The sequence below is a fragment of the Accipiter gentilis genome, chromosome 16, assembly GCF_929443795.1.
Source record: "Accipiter gentilis chromosome 16, bAccGen1.1, whole genome shotgun sequence".
Lineage (NCBI taxonomy): Eukaryota > Metazoa > Chordata > Aves > Accipitriformes > Accipitridae > Astur > Astur gentilis.
In genome coordinates, this window is record NC_064895.1 from 3155282 (window position 1) to 3175740 (window position 20459).

Sequence of the window (20459 nt, forward strand, 5' to 3'; positions counted from 1 at the left end):
CTTTCTGTCATCTAAAATTAGGCATTTGTGAGCTCAGACCTTAAAAAATTTCTGGAGCTTCTAAGTCATGACTCAGTAGCCTTTTTCTATTACAGTTTCATTGTCATTTTGCAGCTCAGGAACTGCTGTGAAACAGTTTTCCTTCCACCCTCCCCATCTCCCTGCTGTCAGGCCTCTTTGCAGGGTGCTGCTTTTCAAGGCTTCAGTCAGTAACTTTTTTTGTCCAGGTGTTACGGACTGTCCAGCCCTCTCTGGCCAGACAAGTGCTTTCTCTCAGGCGTCCTTGGGGCATGTGTAACCTCTTCACATTTCTCTTGTCAGCCAGCAAATATTTTGTTTGGTTTTTTTTTTTTGCTGCTGACTCCCTGCAAGCCTTCGAGCAAAATTCATTCCTTATCAGGCTGCCACAAAGCAGTCTATAGACTGTTCATTTGGCCCAGCAGATCAGCAGTTAAACTTCTACCCTGTTGGGCAGAAAGGTAGGAAGGGTGGATTTGTTGTAGATGACTTGGCTGAGATACAGGACCACTACCCAGCTGTTTCTCAAGCTCCTGGTATCCCTTACCACAGTTAGGTGTTCAGAGCCTGCAATGCAGGTAGTAATGTTGAAGCAGTCTTGCATTGGTTGTGAAGGCTGTGGCCTTCATACAGGGTGGCCAGAGGAGGAGACAGCTCAGCTGTGGTGGTCCATTCTGTAACTGATGTGCAGAAGGCAGAGGAATGATGGGACCTTCAGGGACCTGTGCATATACCTCTGCTTCAGCTGCTCTGCTGTTGTATGGTGACCCCTATCACGGATTTAAGAGACATGCTGCCTGCTTTCCTGAGGTGGCAATGTGGAGTTGAGAGAGCTGGGTCTGGCCTTCACTTGCCGTTCTCCTGGCACCTATTTCTGCTGGGAGCAGCTGGCTCTGAAACTTGCCTCTGAGTCTTGCCTGAGCCATGAGTCTTGGGGCCCAAGGATTGAAGTTTAATCTGCCTCTGCTTTAAAATAGTTAGAAGAATTCAAGGTCTGATCTTCTCAAAGATTTAAAGATGGAGCTATGTGGCCAGTTGTCTAATACTGGCTATAAGTGGTTGTAGGATAAACTGTATTCCACCTGGGAGTTGTGATTCCCAGTCATTAGCCATTGTAGTAGATCTGTCATGCAGCATTTGGTGGGGTATACTCTTCCTGTATGTTATTCTTCAGCTGAACTCCTAGTTATCGCCTCTGGAATTCTTCAGCAATTTAAAAAAAAAAAAAAAAAAAAAAAAAAAAGCTAACTCTCAGGTAAGAAAATGAGTATGGAGTTTTTGGCATTTCTGGGACTCACCTGAATCACAGAAAAGATGAGAGGTATTAGGGCTCATTGCAGAATCATATTTAGACTATATCTGTAGCAGGACAAGATTTAGGAGCAGGTGACTCATCCGTTTGATTCTCTTTGTCCTTAATCCCATAAAACCACCACCAAGGAACAAACTCCTCTTCTTATAAGCCATCTCACTGGATATAAAACCTCTCCTGTTCAAGGTTGTGACTTTTGGTAGCTCAGTGGTACCTGAAAGCTGAAGAGCTATTTCAGATTTTGAGCAGTAGTTGCCAGTACAGCTCAAACAGCTCCAAGTATAACCTTTTGTTTGTGCTGGCAAACCTTTATTTTTTGCCTTGTTCTCTATCTTATGCTGCTTTAATTTTTATTTTCTCTTTGGCCTATGTTTATCTCTCTGTTGTTCTGCATGTGACCTTTGGGCTATGCAACAAAATGCTTGCTGATTATCTTGTATGTTGTTTTAGTACCATGAAATGACACATGCTAAATGCTCCATTGCTTTGTGTTTTTTGCACACCTCCAGTGATGGTGACTCAACCACTTCCCTGGGCAGCCTGTTCCAATGCCTGACAACCCTTTCAGTAAAGATTTTTTTTTTCTAATATCCAATCTAACACACTCCCCCACCCCCCCCCCCCACCCCCCCCACCCCCCGCAACTTGAGGCCATTTCCTCTCATCCTATCACTTGTTACTTGGGAGAAGATACCGACCCCCACCTCACTACACCCTCCTTTCAGGTAGTTGTAGAGAGCGATAAGGTCTCCCCTCAGCCTCCTTTTCTCTAGAAAGGAGACAGATGTCTGAGACGGAGCTCCAGGTGTGGTCAGGTCTTCACTGTATTGTGGTTGTTCTCGTAGGCTTCAGTGGTAGTCTCTTTTGATACTTTAGAATATCATATTTCTTTGCTTTAGCAGACAGGTTTTAGAACAATTTTCAATTTCCCTTTTCTGAATCTCCAGTTTAATCCTATTATCTCTGTCTCTTTCCTTGCTGAGACCAAAGTTACAACTTTATAGAATTCTAGTTAGCTGAAAGTGGTCATTTTGTCTTTAGTTACTCTCACTTGCATTTATCATCTTCTCTTAACATGGAATACGATTTCACATAAGGGGGTTTTTATAGAAAACCCCCACAACTGATATAAATGCAACTTGTCAGTTCTTTTGTCCTTGATCTTTTCTTTGGTTCAAGAGCATAAGTGACTTATAAAGTTGAAAAGTTTCTTCTTGGTTCATGGAAAAAACAAGCAGAAAGAATTGTTGATAGAGAGGTGATAGCTTTCTCAGGAACAGCTGGTAAGTATTGTTAAATTAGTTATTAAGTATCAAAAATACATAATTCTTACCTATTTCTAGGAAGATAGAAAGGCACAAATACTACTAATAATCTGTAGAGATATATTTGGAATGCATTTATTCCTAGCTAATATTTAGAAATGGTTAAAATCTAGGAATAGCTGTAGATATACCAGATGCGTTCAGCTAAATTGACCTGGAATATGCAGCAGTAAGCCAGGATTGTTGGGAACACTAAGCCTGTAACCAGTGTTTCAGAACTGTCTCTTGGGTTTTTGCTGCCTCAATTTTTTTATTCCACTTCAGAGGCACGTGCTTTTCTGAAAAAGTGAATTACCAACTCTTAAGAAAATATAATAAAAATCTAAGGTATGTACGAAAGAGGACGTGCAAGATCAGAGACTTTCTAAATTACTGATTACATTACAAAATACAGATTGTCAGCTGTAAAGTAAGAGTATGTGTTTATTCTGACCTATCTTGAATTAGATTTGATTTGACATTTTTATGACAGTCAGTGTGCTACTGATTCTAACGGGAGTTTTGAAATAACAGGGACGTTTTCTGTTTGGAAGAAGGTGGTATCATGCTGACTGTTAAACAGATGTAAACAGTTTAAAGGAAATACATACTAAATCACACTCCATTAAAACTCAGTTAAATAGTTTAATATAATTATTGTTTAGAAACCTCAGTGCCCATGTGTCTTAATTTAAATATGCACTTGCTTAAAAATACTGCAAATTTAATTTTTCAATGTAAGTTCTTAACTTCTGTGAAATTTGTGGAGGAAGAACAACTTTGGCAGTGTACTTGTGGTAGTCTATATTTACTTTAATACATTTTCAATTAGACAGTTAATATAGCATGTAAACTTGCAATTGTTCATTCAAATGCTGGACACTTGTATTTAACATTTTACATAATGTCTGCTTTATCAGGATTTTAAGTCTTTTTTTATAAGAGTACATAATGTAATAATTTAATATTATTATACAATGATTTATTTAACCATATATTATTGTTATTTGATGTGTTGTTGTTAAACCAGAAGCTCTATCTGTGTGAAATGAAATCAGTCTTGGTCCATTGCACTGCAAAGTCCTTCATCATCTTTTTTGATGAGAGAGAGATATTTTCAGGCGTAAAAGCCATTTGTTTGTACAAACACGGCAATGTCATTTACAAAGACTACTTCCCACCCCCACCCACCCCTCCTACCCTACCCCCCGTTGTGCTTTTCTGTAAATTAAGGGGGGCCGTGTCAGGACCCAACTCAGTCCCATGTGGAAGCGTGTTTTAAATAAGTGAGTCCTCTGGGCCTTGGCTGAAAGTCACTTCTCTAAGCTGACTAGAATACAGGTTTATTACTGTGAGTAACGGGAGCAAATGTCTCAACCGCACCTGTATGTTAAGCATGCTACAAATGCAGATACAAATCAAGGCCATGAAAGAATGTGGTCATAGCATAAACATCTCCTTTGGAAAGAAACACGTTAGTGTTGTGCGTGTACGTAGCTGTCCATCCATCAGTGGCACACCATATTCTGTAACAGCCTTCTAGTGCCTTATGTTACAGTAGAAAATTTTTGAAGCGTTGCTGTCAAATTTAACCCCAGTGCCCTGAGAGGAGTCAGCAATGAGCATCTGTATTTTTGAGGCTGATTCTACTTCACTGCTGTATTATTCATTCTAGATCCCATCAGTAAAATGTCAGAGAATACTTCAGTGGAACTGGTCCCTGGGGATAAAGTCTCTGGGTTTCATTAATGCAATTCCTTTTCAAATAAGCAAGGGAAAATCAATGGTAACACCTGATAATGTTTGGCAAGTCACTCTGTAGTTCTTTCTCAGCATTAGAAACCATACACATCTACCCCTGCAGATGTGTGTTGGTTTAGTAGGTTTTGCCTATCAGTAACAAAACTGAAGTGGAAGCTTAAAAAGATATTTTCCAAACAAAGTATGCTGGTGATTAGACTGGCTTGCATTGTAATAGTGTATGTTTCTACCTAGTTTCAGGTGTAGTTAGATGCTTCTTGGCTTGTTATATTCAAAGCTACACAGAGATACCTACAGAACAGGAGCATGGGAGAAGGATAAAACTCTGTTTTTATAACAGTAACTTTGTGGACAGTTTTCTAGACAGACTGGCTCTTACAATTTCTTTCACCTTTATCTGCAAGAAGGTTTAAATCTGCTGCAAAGTTCCAGTTCCCAGTACACAGCACCACTGCCCTGAGCAAGCTGTTATGCTTGTATGATAGTAGTGAAGCAGCAGGTTATTTATAGCTGAGAAATCAGTGAAAAATCACATCAGCTGCTATGAAAACTCCACATACAAATAAAAATTTGACCCCCAACAAGCTGTCAGAGCAATCTCTGATCCTTCACTTTAATCTTCCCTTCTCTGGATCGTTGGATATGTAATAAAAACATATGAAGTGCAAACCACATCTGCTAACTAAATCCCTGCTATTTGTTGCGCTGCTTGCTTTTGGATTTGGAGTGTAGCTAATAGTTTCAAAGGCTGCTGCATATTTTTCTGCTCTGTCTTCCTCGAGTTACTAAATGAAACGGGAAGTTAAAATGCATGCGAGAATCTTCTATTGCTCATAAACACTATGTCATCTCTGTGAAAGGCCATCAGCATTACAGCCCAATGCTGAAGCAGTGATGTTTATTTAAGAGGATTGGTGGCCAGAAATAAGCCACAGTGTCTAATCAGACACAGGCCCTGCCTGGGCACTGTGCCACAACGTTTATTGCGTGTGCATTTCTCATAAGCAAAATGGCTACGTACTGAGGAGGATGGACGTGAAGTCTGGAAGAAATTACGGTGCAAACAGCGCTTCTTAACTTTCTGAGGAGGATTTAAGTGTATGTAAATATACTGAAATGAATGAGACTGTGCGACTGTGAGTTACCGAAAGCCAAATGGGGAATGTCTGTGGATGTGTGAGGGCTGAAAAGGAAGAACAGTGTTTAGATCCTGCCAAAGCTCCCTTAAGTCCGGCTGGAAGAAAATATTTCAGACGAAAAAGGAGAAAGAAATCAACCGAGGAGAGACCAGATTCAGTACAGGTTAAAGAAAATGAAGAAAAAAGCCAGTATGAAGTGGGGATTTCAGAAAACATTCGTCCCAAGGGTGTGGGATTGGCTGCTTCCTTCCCTCAGAGAGTGACAGTGGCTGGTAATGCTCTGCCTGTGAGTACAGACCTTTCAGCTGATCTTGTTAAAGCAAAAGTTTTACTGGGTGAAACAAGGAGCGATTCTCTTTGTGGGGACAGTTCTCATGGTGATAATCAGAGGCTCGTGAAGTCTGATGAAAGAGAGACATGGTTAAAGGAACAAGACAAGAGGAATTCAGAGAAACGCTGTACATGGAAGAGGAAATACTTGGAGGATGGCAACAGGAGAGAATTAGCATTCGTGAAGAAACCCAGTGGTTTTTCTTACGGAAAAGCAGCCAGCTTGGATTCTGCTATCCACATTTTAGGTGCACAATGTGAAGAAACTGGGTTAAACACAACTTCTTGCAGAATTGTTGAAGATGTCCCAGAAAGCAATAAATCTGAAAAGTTGCATCACTTTCTTTCTGAAAGCAAAAGTGATCCACTGCTTGAACAAAAGAGGTTTTATTCTTCTGATGCTATGCTTTCCCAATTGCCAACAGAAAAGGCATTATTTAGCATTCCACCAAGCAGGAGCAAGGTAATTATTTTGTCACAGTATATTATCTTTCAAAGTTAGCTCAGAATAAGTATTGGAAGGGTATTTTTTCTGTTACAAAGTATCTTAACTTTGCTATATATAAGCCTTTTACCCATGCTATGATACTACAGGGAGTCATATAACAGAACATACTACTTTATTTTTCATAGGTTAAATAGTACCTCTATACTTCAGGAGTATTGTTATAACCTTGTGCTGTTTTGCTGTCTGTAGTTTGATTTGTTTCCTAATTTAGGAAAGAGATTTTCATGTTAAAAAGCTTCTAGAAGGTGGAGTGAATTTTAGAGAGTTGTTTAAGTTCACATTCAGTATCTGCAGTAATTTTTTGTATCAACTCTTGATGGTCTTGTAATTCCTTTGGGTCTTGTATGAAGGAAAGGAGTATTTCTTTTCAGTTATGGCCAATAGGAACTGAAGTATGATAGAAATATGTAGGCAGCTTGAAATAGAAAAAGTGAACATAAATCATGTTAATATTGCTCTACGCTTCCTGTAAAAGATCTTTCCTCCCAAATTGTCTAGATGGCCTATTAATATTAATTATTGAAATTCCATCTTCCTGTGAGGGTGGGTTTATTTTCCTTTTACAATATTAAGTAAGTATGAGCTTAATTGCAGAATATCTGAAAAAGCAAATTTTCATCTGTTGGTATCCATGCTTACCAATTCAATCCGTATTAGCAGTTCTGCCCCACTCATCTTCAGCGCAGCTGAAATCTTGTAAGTGCCAATACCAGGATCTGGTCCAAAACTGATTCTCCTTGCTCAACCAAGACATCTGAGCTTTGAGTTGAGTGAACAGAGGGAATGGACATATGTCAAAGGTACTCCTTCCACCAAGGAGCTAACTACACTTCTGTTGTTTACATAATTTACTGTTGTAAAAAGAATCAAATAATACTTTTTCCAAGCTCAGTTTTTAAATACAGATAACACACCCAGTTACGACACACAGTACACGTTAGTACAAATAGCCTTCTAATACACATGGAGATCTTTGCCCTCTTAATCTTAACTGGAATTCAGGAACAGCTTAGTGATGTTCTTTGATTTGAACAAAACATCATTACTGAGTAAAAGAGTATGAGGCCATGTCTGTTCAGCCAAGCATGGCTGCTTTTTCCTCTATAATCAGAGTAATACAACTTCTAATATTGCTGCAGTTATTACTCCAACCAGGCATATACCTCTTGTTACCACAGGGGAGGGGAGGCGGGGGAAGAGACTTCTGTTGAGCACCTACATCAACACTGAGAATTGTGCCGCTGATACTGACAAAACACTGCATAACAATGCAAATATGAAAACTACTAACTACTAAATGCCTGAGATGCTGAAATGTCTGGTTTTCAGTTTGGTTCCCTTTCTCAATCCAAGGTTCTGAGTACGAGTAATTTTAAGAGCACCTAGCTTTGACCTGTAAACAAATCCAGGAAGAAAATTAGATTTCAGACTAGTTATTTTACAAAATCATGACTACTTTCCTTTTGATTGCTTTTGAGAACTGAACAAGCATTTGAATGTCTTACATTTCAGTATAAAACAGTAAAGCTGTTATTTATAGAAATCCACAAAGTTCCTGTTATCAGCTTGATAAACTGATAACAAGGTTTGCATTACTAGTTTCAGTTTTTACTATTTTCTTGGTCATAACTACATAGATCAGTAATAGATCATAATTACATAGACCACTCACCTTGTCAACTTACCCTAATGTACCCCAAGCATACACAGTGTGTCAGATGTGGCTGATACTTGAAAATGTATTGGCTTTTCAAACTGGGAGACAAACGCCAGAGGAAGCTCATTGGTACAGCTGGCTAATTTGCACTTTAACACAGATATGACATTTTACCCTCTGAAACAGCATAGTCCTCACTACTGGAGTATATCCTTTGAGTTTCTTCCTGTGGCAGATCTTCATATGCATATAAAACAATTATGATTTTGTGTTCAAATAAGTACTATTACATTACGTCTGTTTTCCTATTTGCAAAATTCAGGTTAAGTGGGGTGTTCTGAAGCTTCGTTCCTGACTGCTCACTAATAGCTTTGAGAGAACAGTTTTTTACTCTCTGCTGGGGCCTAATTTCTACATCCCTTGTTCCTGATACAGGAAGGTGACTTCCTCAAGCAAGATATGCTCTGATGCTGTTCTAACTCAGGGTTGTCCTAGAGCAGATGGCAGTTTGCATTAAGGTCAAGAAATTGTGAATCAGGACCGAAACAGGCTTCCTGCAGCAGCTTCCCCTTCTCAGTAATGTTTTAACACAACGCAGGTAGAGTAGAAAATCAAGGCTGTATACTTTTGGCTTCTCTGCAGGGGATACTGCCACTGTGATATTTGATGTCTCCTGTGTTGAAACAAGCCATGGTTTTCATTCAGTATCAGTAAAAGATAGCTACCAGCTGGTGTTACCAGCAGTTTTTGGTGGTTGTCAGCTTCTGTCAAAAACAATGACTTCTGTGTATCACGTTATCAATCATTATCATTATTTTTCCAATCTAATTTGTGGTAGTTTCAGTTCTGGTTTATGGATGTAAACTTTTTTTTAGAGAAAAAAAAGTCTAATATATAAACAGAATCCCTCATCGACTTCCAGTACTCAACTGTTGTCTCGGCTGCAAGTTCCTCAGCTGTTTTTTTGCCATGCATCTACCTAGTGTTTAATACAGTGGATTTCTCATCTCCTATACAGCACTAATAATAATCTACAAGAAAAAAACCCCATGTATTTGAGTCAGGTTAAAGGCAATATACTTGCTTTTAAATTAAAAAATGTAGATTACTTGTAATCAGAATATTCAGTAGAAAACTTCTGGCTAGTCATCTGTTTATTATTGCAGTTATGATTGCAAATAGTTGTAAGATAACAAGACACCTTCCGACTGTGTCCACCATCTCATAATACTGTATTATATATTCATGTAGTACAGTTAAAGGAGGGAGAAATGCCAGTTGGTCTTCTGGAACGTGATTTGCAAAGCTGCAAAAGTCAGGAGTTTTGCTTTATTGGCATATTGTTGTTTGCTTCCTTGTAATACTCACAAGAAGCAGGTGCAGTCCACCTTAAATGCTGGTGACTGAAGGAGATCTATAATCATTGATGGAACTACTAGAGCTGGAAATGTTCTGGACAGGTCATCTAGGTCGTCTCTGTACCTGAAGGCAAGATAACTTGATGAAAACCATTCTTGACTGGTACTTGTTCTTCTGTGTCTGCCTTATTGGTGGTTTCACATGCTTCCTGAGTAATTATTCTATTGCTTATCCGTCTTTTGTATTAAAAAGTGGTTTTAGCTGAAAACACGTAAGCTCATTTTAAACTCCTTACTTCTTTTGCCATTCACAGAAGAGTTAATTTATTAACTTTTTTGCAACAGCATTTTACATATTTGAAGACTATTATCACATCTCCCCTTGGTTTTCCTTACTTTAGACTAAATAAACCCAATTTTTCAATCTTTCCTAACGGTCATGTATTTTTAGATCTTCGTCATTCTTGTTTTTCTCTTCCGATCTGCTTCAGCTGATCCAGTATTTTTTGAAGGGTGTTGCCCAAAGCTGGATTTGCAGCTCCACAGAGCCTTGCGGGAGCTGAATAGGAACATTTGAATTTATGGCCAAATGGAAACTCACGAAGTCCAACTGTAACGTCAGGGGAGATGACTTCTTGTGATCACATGCAAGTTCAAATTCCATTCATATAACTTTACTTCCCTCAACATGCTGTCAACAATACTTTTCAAACACAACACATAACTAAGTGCTTAGCTTAGGTGGAAAGTAGCATTTCAAAATCTCTCCATATTCATGTATTCTTTTTTCTCTTATTTCTTTGTGTTTTTCAGACCTTTCTGGTTTAGGGCTAGCTGACATTAGAATGCATTTCATTATACATCATACATCTCCTAGCCCGTTATATACTTTTGTGCAGTTCAGTACATTATGTCAAGTCTAGACTTGCTTCAAAACCTTTGGGATAAGATGGAATCGGAGGGAGGACTCCTTACTGTTTATACCAGTCTTGCTCTTCTTCTGTTTGCACTATAAAAAATGAGCCACAGAAATCCAGCACCAGCGTTGATCTCTTTTGGATGGTGTTCTCTGGTCTGCTCTGTTCTTTGGACTCAAAACTGCATCACTGAAATCGGTGCAACCAAAGAGCTTGAGGCTTTTTGGTATATGGATTTTGTATACTGTGTGATGCAGAGGGAACTTACAGGCAGAGGAAAAACACAGTGGCAGAGGTGAACGCGTTCTCCCAGTTACAGACAAGAAATAGAGTATTTAGTGCCAATTAAGACTTTGATCCTGAAATACAAGGGCTGTGCAGAGAATTACCTCTGTCACTTTTTCTTGCATAACTTGTAATTCACAGGCTTTGAGATAATTTGGAGAACTGCATCTCTAGCAAAGAACTGTTCAAACTCATGCAAACTCAGTAATTTGTTCCCTGCTTAAGGAATAATTGTCCTCTAGTAACAGTTTATAGCAGGTAAGTGATAGCCTTGTGGGATGTAAGAATGAAAGGTTCACACAAACTGTTTTCTTTGAAGGATAAAATTTGAACAGTAAAAGATTTGATTGTCCCTTAACTTCTTTTCTGGCCTAGCATTCCTAATTTAGTTGTCCTTTTTCTTTCCTGTGGCAAATGATGTTATAAATGTTGATGATAATGCATAGTTGGTAGATGAGCATCTATACTGTCCTTACGGGGTTATCAAAGGAAAGATGTGCTCTTTCTTCTCTCCGACACCTTGTTTTGTGGGGTTGTATTTTACTTTTTCAGTAGTTCCAAGTTAATAGGGCATCTTGCAAAGTAGACCTCATATTTGTAAGTGTAATAAAATATAGCTCTTTGACCCACAGTTTCCCTCGATGCATTTTTATACTTTTTAAATATGAATTCAGTGTTTATGAAAAAGTCTGAAATCTTAGCCTTGGAATCTGAAAGAGAACAGAAGTGCTCAGGCTGTTTCAGGTCTCAGGCTAATATTAGTGTTCCTTAACTTGTACTGAAACGGGCTACTTCCATGAGGGAAAAGCAGTCTCAGGTTTTAAACCCAGTCTAGTCTATTGCTTTTTCTTCAAATGGCCAATAAGGGTGCCAAATGGTCCTTGGAAGATTTTGGATCGAAAACCTGTTGATCTTAGGGTAATGAGCTAAATTCATGTTTTAGCCATCCAAAGTTCAGATTGCAAGCTTGCCTAGTGGTCACTTCCAGAATAAGAAATATTCTCCTGCTTGTGACAATAGCTACAAATGTTGTTTCAATGTAACAACAGATACAAGTAGGACCTTCAGAAGTTGCCTGATGTCTGAAATCACTTGTTGCCAGAGGAATCTAATGTGCACTCAAATATGCTGCCTTTGCACTTTCTGCAGTCTGAAATGTACATAGCCATCGCAGGTCAATTAACCGTGAGGGAGGCTAAAGGTTTGAATTTACCAGTAAGGAATGGTGATTAGCAAATCACATTGTTAGCTCACTTAGTTAGAATACATTAAAGAGTGTGATACTTAAGGGTTACACACAGAGGACTTTCTGAAAATGACAAGGAAAAAATTGTAGGGGTTTTTTTTGCTAGACATCTGGCACTTCAGATGACATCACCTCTTTCAGAAGCATTTTCTGGATAAGTGGTAAATGGTTGACTTCATTTATATTGTGGTCTGGTTGTGATGAATAGAAACTAAAGCTACTGAAAAAATATTTAGTTTGCTTTCTTGCTTTGAAATACCAAAGAATAAAGGTAACCAACAGAAAGGAAATCTTAAACTGCAGATGCGTTCCCTAGATTTTTACAGGAAAATTTTCAGAGAGATTTTCAGTGGGTCTTTTGCCATGTTGGATTCCCTGTTGTCTTCACTTATAAGACTCATACTGTCTGTATTTTGTGTGATTTCATGTAGTAAATACTCTGTGCAGGTTTTTGATACCTAGAAATTCATAAACAATCACAGCTGCATGTGTTTCAATTCAGTGTTTTAAACAAAAAAGGGGTTATTCTTTTTTCCTCTTTGATTTTTCTTAAAAATGTGCAGTGTTGTAGCTGGAGACAATAGGATGCAAAAAATGCCATCAGATCTTCAGAGGTATTTATGGGCTAGTTGAACAGTTAAAACTACTTTGCTTTCTAGAATGGTGCTTGTATCTTTCCCTTACCTACAGCCAGCAGATATGATGGCCTGGGATATGTATCTGAAGAACTGCTTTCACAACTTGGTGTTTTATGGATACTTGCATAGAAAATAATGTAAATTAATTTGTTCCCAGCATTAAATTTACTTCCTGTTTACTGTATGGCTGTAAATGCTCATCATCCCCTGGAAGCGTAAAAAGTGGTTAAACAGAAATCTTAGCACTGCAGCAGCGACATTGCCCTGACATCTCCAAGGCTCTTCCTTTCGTCCCCTGCTGCCTAGTGCTTTCCACCACCTCCTGTTAGGCATTGACATAGCAGCATCAGTAGGAAAGCTACATCTCTTTGTTACTGGTACTGTGTTTTGCGTGGCTTAAATGTTAGAAAAACCCGTAATTTCTAGCCTAGCCTGTGTGAAATCCGCTAGGAAGAGCCCAGACAGAAGACGCCTTTGTGTGTAGAGATTTCGAGGCCAGGAGACATCATTGTGACCATCCCATCTGTCCTCATGAATGTAGCTCCCTGGTTTACGCTAGAACAGGATTGCTGGAATTGGCACAGCTCCAGAGTTAAGCCTCTTCTACAGCTAACTTGAGCACCTACCTCACCCCCAAAGTTGTCTGGCCTCAGGCTGGCTCCAGAGCTGAAGGAGACCTGTCTCTCCCCACGGTGCTGGGTGCAGACTTGGGCAGCGCACCCTCTTCCAGGTGGGCTCATGGGGGTGCTTTGGTGTCCACCCACAAATCTTGGTGGTGTGTCAAGCCCTCTTGCCTCTGCCCAAGCACCTCGGCCTGCTTTTTGTAATGTCTGAGCTGCAGTCCATGTGTCCTTATGGAGTGCCTCATGGTACCTGGGTTCTTGATGTTCTTGATAATAACATATTCTGTTATCTATTGTTGTTTGGATAAGTGGTAAAAGGTGGCCACTTAGAAGAAAGACAACGTGTGATAGCACTTTCTTTATCAAGGCATGTCTTCTTTTTGTTGAATCTTGCAGTTCAGATTTACACTGAGTACAATTGCTATAACATGAGGCACAAACAATACATGTTCAAATTAGGAAATGTCTGCTTCGTAGTCACACAATGGTAGTTTTCTAAGCAAACCGACTGAACTTCATTAGGAGAGAATTTAATGTACTAGAAAGTAGTATTTGTATGTAAAATTCCCAATCCTTTCCTGCATTCACTGACATGAAATTGATAATGCTTAGATAATACAAAACCAAACCTTCTGTATCGGGCAAAATCTTTATTTATAATCTTTCAGTCTTTCAGTCATTCCTAAAATGCTTCTCAGAAAAATTTTATCCTAAAACAATTATTACCAGTTTTCACTGTAAATGGCTCTTTTGTTACTGAATTCCAGAACAGCGTATATTATAAATTAACCTGTTTTGAGAGAAACATGGTAGCTAAATGAAGAATGAATATTATAAATATAGGTATCATATAGGTGTGACTACATACATATAAAACATACTGCATTTTATATATAAATATATAACATTTATGTAGAATAGGTATAATACATAAAAATAATTATTATTCACGTTATCAGCATAAAATAGACATAGTTAAGTATTTTTAATTATGTAATAGTATTCTATTGTCCCCAGAAATTAAGAGGCTGAGAACTGGCTAACTGAAGACAGCTGTGAAGCAATGGATTTTGTATTTCATATTGAAGACACTAAGGGTGCATAAGGTTGAGACATGAAAGAGTATTAATACAGTACATAAATAATTGTCATATTCATGTATGCAAATATCAAACAGAAAATTCTTTAGTAATGCAGAGTGGGTTTCTGCAATATTTTAAACATTATTATGGGTTAGATGTAATTGTAATATTTTCATTAACTGTATTTTAGATATCTGATATCCATGTTACTGGAGAGTCAGAGGACATGTCTGCTAAGGAGAGACTGCTCCTATGGTCACAGCAGACAACCGAGGGTTATGCTGGAATACGTTGTGAAAATTTCACTACCTGCTGGCGTGATGGAAGATTATTTAATGCCATCATTCATAAATACAGGTAAGTAGTCTATTTGTTCTCTTGGAAAATGTTAATTATAGCATTTTAATGTGCATAGGGAGATGGCTGTGTGGTTTATGCCTATAATAGCAGTGCAGCAGTAGAGATGACAGTGTCTCTTCCTGGGCAATTCCCTGCTCTTTGCAGCCAAAGCATTCCTCATTAGCCCTTGTGTATTCCTCCTTCCTGAGAAGGGCACCTCCATGAATCCTGCACCTCCAAGCTGCTGAGGAGAATGTCACGGGGTTCAGTCTTCTCCACAGTCCCTTTTTGTCATACTGACATTTAAGTATAGGCAGGGTAGTGGCAGAACGGATCACCAAAGTCCGAAACTGCACTGCTGGTGAAAGCCATTGCCTGCTGCGTGATCTGAGATATGCCTGAGATCCTCATATTCTTCCCTGTATGACCTTACCATGGCCCTGGAGCCTCAAGCTTCCTCGCTTGGAGCCCAGATCTACTCTGAAATGTGTCTCCTGTAAAATGGCAGGATATTCTCATGGAAAATGGGGCCAGCTGGCTTGAATGTTCTCAGTCTTAGAAGACAATTGTGCTGCTGTATGCTTTTGTGACCACGCTCTTACAAAGTTAAACAGGCATTGGTAGATCTACTGGTGGCTGTGGCTAGAAGCTAAAGGATACAGTATGTTAACTTGAAATACAGTTGAAGATGTCTACTGACAAGAGAGGATTTCTAATTCTGGATTCTAAGTGAGAAGAGATCTGTCTTGATAAAGCTGACTTTGGCATCAAAGCTCATCATAGGAACAAGATTTAAGGTCACTGCTGTGTTCAGTGTCGCCTCTTGGTTGGCGGCATCTCTCTGGTACATTTTTTGGTCCCTGAATTGAATAAGGAGTTTTGTGTCTTAGAGGACCATATGGGAGAGTATTCTGGCCACTGGGCTAATTAGTGTGTACTGACTTGTCCCTCACTCTGCATGGCTTGCAACTTTCTGGGTTTTATTATAGCACGTGTGGTTTGTGCTGTATGCCCTGGGGCACATCATAGGGAAGTTTGAGGGTACATGACTTCCTTGGTATAATATCAGTGGAGCGTCCCAGGTAGAGAGAGACAAATTTGGTATGTTTTAATGCAGCTCCAGGGAACAGACCCTGAGCAGATTATTCCGTTCTTGTATTTCCTCTTGTGGGACCATTTGGCTCACCACAGAAAGAAGCCTAGGCAAGGCCAATATGCGTATGGTACAGAACTAGGACACTGAAGTAAAATGGGAGATGAGTCATGCAGATGCGGCCTTCTCCTCTCACGCTATGTAGAGAGGCTGTAAGCACAAAATACAGTGCTCTGAGTCCTAGAGAAGTTAGCTGTGACAGTGTATAACTTCATGGTAAGATAAAGCTGCATCTGAATCAATGAGGTCTTTTTCTCACTATGCTTCTGTTCTGGGTAGCCAGTCAGGAAGGAGGTGCATGCCAGCAAGAAAGTCTTCTTTTAGTAACATTGGCAAGACAAAGGGAATTAGCTGGCGAAAGACTAGGCTGTTTTACTTCAGGACAGAGCAGCCAAAAGAATGAACATAGCACAGGCAAGTATTTGAAAAAATAAATAATTTGAAAGATACAGGGAAAGGGGAAGACAAAAAAGGAAGGAGCTTAATGAGATGGAATAATGGAAAATATTTCCCAGAGCTTCTTCAGAGCCTTATTACCACTTACATAGAGCAGTGTAGCCTATACAGATCAGTTAATAAATAATGAAAAACTTGAATTCCATCCTCTAGCTGTGAGAATGTTAATGTCTTGGGACATGACTGAGTACCTGCAGTTGATTCACTAGAGCGGTGTTTCTGGTAGTGCTCTGAGCTTCATTCACAGTGTTTCAGCAGGGAAGCACAGGCACCTTGGACACCAGTGCATTGCACAAAGCAGATGATTCAGTGGCTGAGGAGCACAGTCCCCATTTTGAGTGCTTCTGTGCCAGTTTCCATTTAGCTTATCCTCTTCTTGTAAACATAACTTCATCTAAGGATTCTGTGTCCTTCCCAGGAATGTTTACTGTCCTTATCTGATGTCTTTTTGCTGTGAGAGGTTACAGATTCTCAGACACCGTCTTGCTGATTAAATCAGTGAGATTCTTCCACTGGCTTCAGTGAGCTTCTATTTTTCTTTCCTTTGTCATTTTGTATCATTAAAAGAGAGATAGTAATTCCCAGCAATTGCTCACAAGATAGGAATGGTCTCCCCAAACAGTCGTCTGATATTTTTAAGTACAGTGTTTTACTCCAGAGAGCTCTTTTAAAGCTCGGATTGTGTTCTGAGCAGTATGTAGGTTAAACAGTAACAAAACATGCACATTTCTGGCAGTGATTCTCCATGTGCTCTGCCTGTTTTGGTAGCTCCCAGTTTGTGGATCACTGGTGGTCTCATGAGCTACTAGGCTGAGCGCCCTGCAGATGCTGCCGGCTGCAGTGCTCCACCGGGGTGGGTGACCAGATGTGCCTGCTTGGGGGGTGGGATGGGACTGTGGGGCTGCCACCGTGGAGCACCCCCGTGGGTGCACGTCTGTCAGTCCTGGTGCAGTGTGGCAGCCCCTCCTGTGCCAGGTATGCTGTGCTCACTGGAGATTACCTCTGCTTACAGAAGTCCCATGCACCCTGGGCCAGGAGGAGTATCTGCTCTCTGGGAGTGGGGATGGGGCTTTGCAGCAGGGATGCGACTTCCAGTCCCAGAAGTGATTTAAATGGGCCCAGACCTAATTTTAAGGGGATGACGTTTAGTGCTATGACAGTAATAACCAGAAGGCTCAGAAACACCCAGGCATGTTAATGGTATCTAGAACTGCAGTTGTACTGAGCGACAGTAAGCTGTCCATTGGATGGAGAGCACATGCTTACCCATGTCAGGGCACAGAGGTGGGTTCTCCCCATGGAGGCTCTGCCAGGGCAGGGCCTGGCAGCCAGGGCCTGTCCCACCACCCCAGCCAGGAGCAGGGTGGCTGGGGGGGACCAGGGCAGCCCCAGGAATCGGGTTGCCCCCCTGGGCATGGGCTGAGGCTAGGCCTGGGATGTGGGCCCACAGGTGTAGGCTGCACCACTGCAGGGGCCATAGTTCAGCTGGGGGCCAGAGGCAAGAGCACCAGCAGCTCCCGGAGGACAGGAGCCACGCTGTCCCCGAGCTAAACCTGAGCAGAGACAGGCAAAACCCCATGCTCACAGCCCTGACTCCATGGCCGAGAGGCCTTTCCTGGATGTGCCATCAAGAACAGAAGCCATACAGGTCCAGCGTGATCCCTACAGTCGGTCAGCTGTGAGACAGGGAGATGTCACTGTCCAGTTTGAGGTGACGGGACTGGAGTGGCAGGCTATAATTACATCCTTTCCAGGCATAAGCAATTTCTTAAATTGCAAGTACACACCAGCTTCGAGACTTCAGGAAATTGCTGAAGCTGTGGAGGGCTGGGTGAGGAGCTGGGCTGTGAATCAGTCACCAGTGGGCAGGGAGCCTCTCTCTTCAGCGGGGCTCACAGCCCACCTGCTTTAACAGCAGGTGAGGATTGTTTCATCTGGGCTGCTGGTAGTGGTCTCCATTTTTTTTTTTTTTTCTGTCCTGGCAGAGGATCCCAGCACCTTTTGGTGCAAACCAGGTAAGATTTATGATGCAGAAATGCAGGAATACTGCATGAATTTGCCGTGGCTCGCTGCTCCCCCCAAGGTGCCTGGGAGAAGCAGGATAAGGCCGACCTGTGCCTGGCATGACTAACTGTAGTACCCACTGCAGCATTTTGGCAGAGATCGGCAGGCCAGTGTGTGGCAGCTGGGTGAGCCGGGTTCCTCCCTGTCTCCCTGCCCTGCCTGCACCCACAGATGTGCTGGCAGCACTCTGCTTCCAACACCAAGCTTGGGGACGGAGGCAGCGTGCAGGCACAGATCACATGCGCACAGATTAGTCACCTGCTCTCCTAAGCAAATGCAGTATATTTGTTTTCTTCCCTCAAGCAACAAGGGTTAGGTTGTCAGAGCTTTCTATAAGGGCCTTCAGACACTTTTTCTCTTCACTCTTTTAAGACTATGAATGAGTTTGCAGTGACTTTTTGCGGTGTTCTTTAAATAAAGGGAAGTTATTTTATGAATGACAGAAATGAGAGGAAAAAATTACTCTGAGGGTAGTTGACTCCATATACAACAAATATTTTTTCCCTCCAAATTTAGGAAAATGTAATTTGTTTTTGCATGAGAAAGTTGCTTATGTTTTCAGCGGGTTCCAGCTGTCTGTGTTTATAATTGAAGATTACTCGGCTGAACTTCTGAAGAGTATATAAAGCTTCCAATGTAAAACATCCTGTACATGATTAAATTCCTGGGAAAAGGAATGGGGCTCCACACCAGCCTCAAGAACTGCCTTAGGGAGCTCCATTGCAGACCCTGGCTTTTGCTTTTCATGCTGTTACTCTGTGTGAATATTTGTTTTAACACAGAAAACCAAATAAAATGATCACATTAAAAAGTCTGTTTTAATACTGAACTTGACCACTTTTGTAATTGTATGATTTTAAATATATCAGCTTTCAAACTTCTTTGAACCTCCACACCTTTCTTTGGATCTGTGATCAGGCCATTTGTAAGGCTACAGATATGCCTAGGAGATTCAAGAATATTCTGTATGTCTCATCTATTATGTAATTGGCCTTTTATAGCTTAATTTTTCATTGAAGGTGTGTGTTACTTGCTTCAGTGTGTTGTGTTGGAAGAAATCTGACTTCAGGCAGTTTAAAAAGTACACGATGTTTCTTTCATACCATCGTATCATGCGCAGCAAAAACCTGTAAGCCAGACTTCAAAGTTGGAGGCTGACTTTAGTCAGCATGTAATGCCCAGATTTTCCTGGCGATACTGCCGTCTACACACTGGGGTCTTCATCTTGTGGCTCTATGGTGTATTTCTACTCACTAAGACTGTGTTTTAGGTAAATGCTCTTGATTTGTGTTTTCATTTTCTTATGTACATAACTTTTGCCCTGAAGAAGAAATACTAATTTTTCAGAACTGTATCCCATTGTTGAAACACATAGAAATGGTTGGTGTCCATAGAAAATGATGAAGGTTAGTCTTCTTTCATTAGGGGTTGCATGCCAGATTGGAGCTAGTGATCTAAATTATAGATACATTGCAGATACATTTATTTTAAAGCAAAGCAAATTGAAATAAAATGTTATACCAAAGTAAAAAAACTGCTTTTTTTGCCCTCAGGCTGCCCTGACCCTTTGGTACGTAAGGACTACAGGCACTTTCATTTAAAAAGTGTCTGAAAATGGGATTTAAGAAATAGCAAAAATAATAGCTGTAAGATTTACAGTTAAGTGGCACCTATAGACACTTCATTAAGGACAGTCACTACTGATACTCAGAAAACAGGCATGGTTACAGATCAGCTCCTCTTACTTTCTAAAGAAAAAAGTGAAGTATGGAAGATAAGAAAAGATCAATGTCAAACATGCACGCTTTTTGTAACAATGTGTGCACTCCTTTCTACACTTTATTTTCGTGTTCTTACAATTTTTATAATAAAGAGGGAATTTTGCTTTTAGCATTTACAAAAGGAATTCCAGCAAGAGCAGTATGGAACTAGATAATAACATTTAATGAGTAGCCCCAGTGGTGCCTGCATGGTGAAAAATAGCATCCATTCAGGAAGCACTGCAAGCTCAGCTCAGTTCCCAGATAAATCAGTGTTTTTTTAAGTTCTAGTCTCAGGTGTCAGGTCTGTTCTAGTAAATGAAGCAGGTCCAGCCCCTCCTCTCCGGCCTTGTAAGTGGTACAGCAGGGCTTGTGTCTGCAGGGCTGAACTCTCCTCTCTGTCCCGCCGACAGGGTGCAGCCTCTTGAGGGCAGTCCTGGGTCAGTGTTGTCCCTTGAACTGGGCTCATGTATTGCTTGGGAGTGCGAGGGTTGCAATGGGCTATGGGA

At 40.6% G+C, this 20459-nt stretch overlaps 1 protein-coding gene across 17 annotated transcripts in view; it reads left to right on the forward strand.

Moving 5' to 3' along the window:
* Nucleotides 1-20459, forward strand: part of DST (dystonin) — a 309801-nt gene that overhangs the window by 127901 nt on the left and 161441 nt on the right. For 16 of the 17 annotated variants that reach the window (XM_049819450.1, XM_049819456.1, XM_049819454.1 and 13 more), the window contains one exon: nucleotides 14369-14535. In XM_049819450.1, the coding sequence (XP_049675407.1) occupies nucleotides 14369-14535 (167 nt within the window). Of the gene's footprint in view, nucleotides 1-6300; nucleotides 6328-14368; nucleotides 14536-20459 lie in introns of those variants that run through there. The other variant, XM_049819467.1, reaches the window with a different exon arrangement.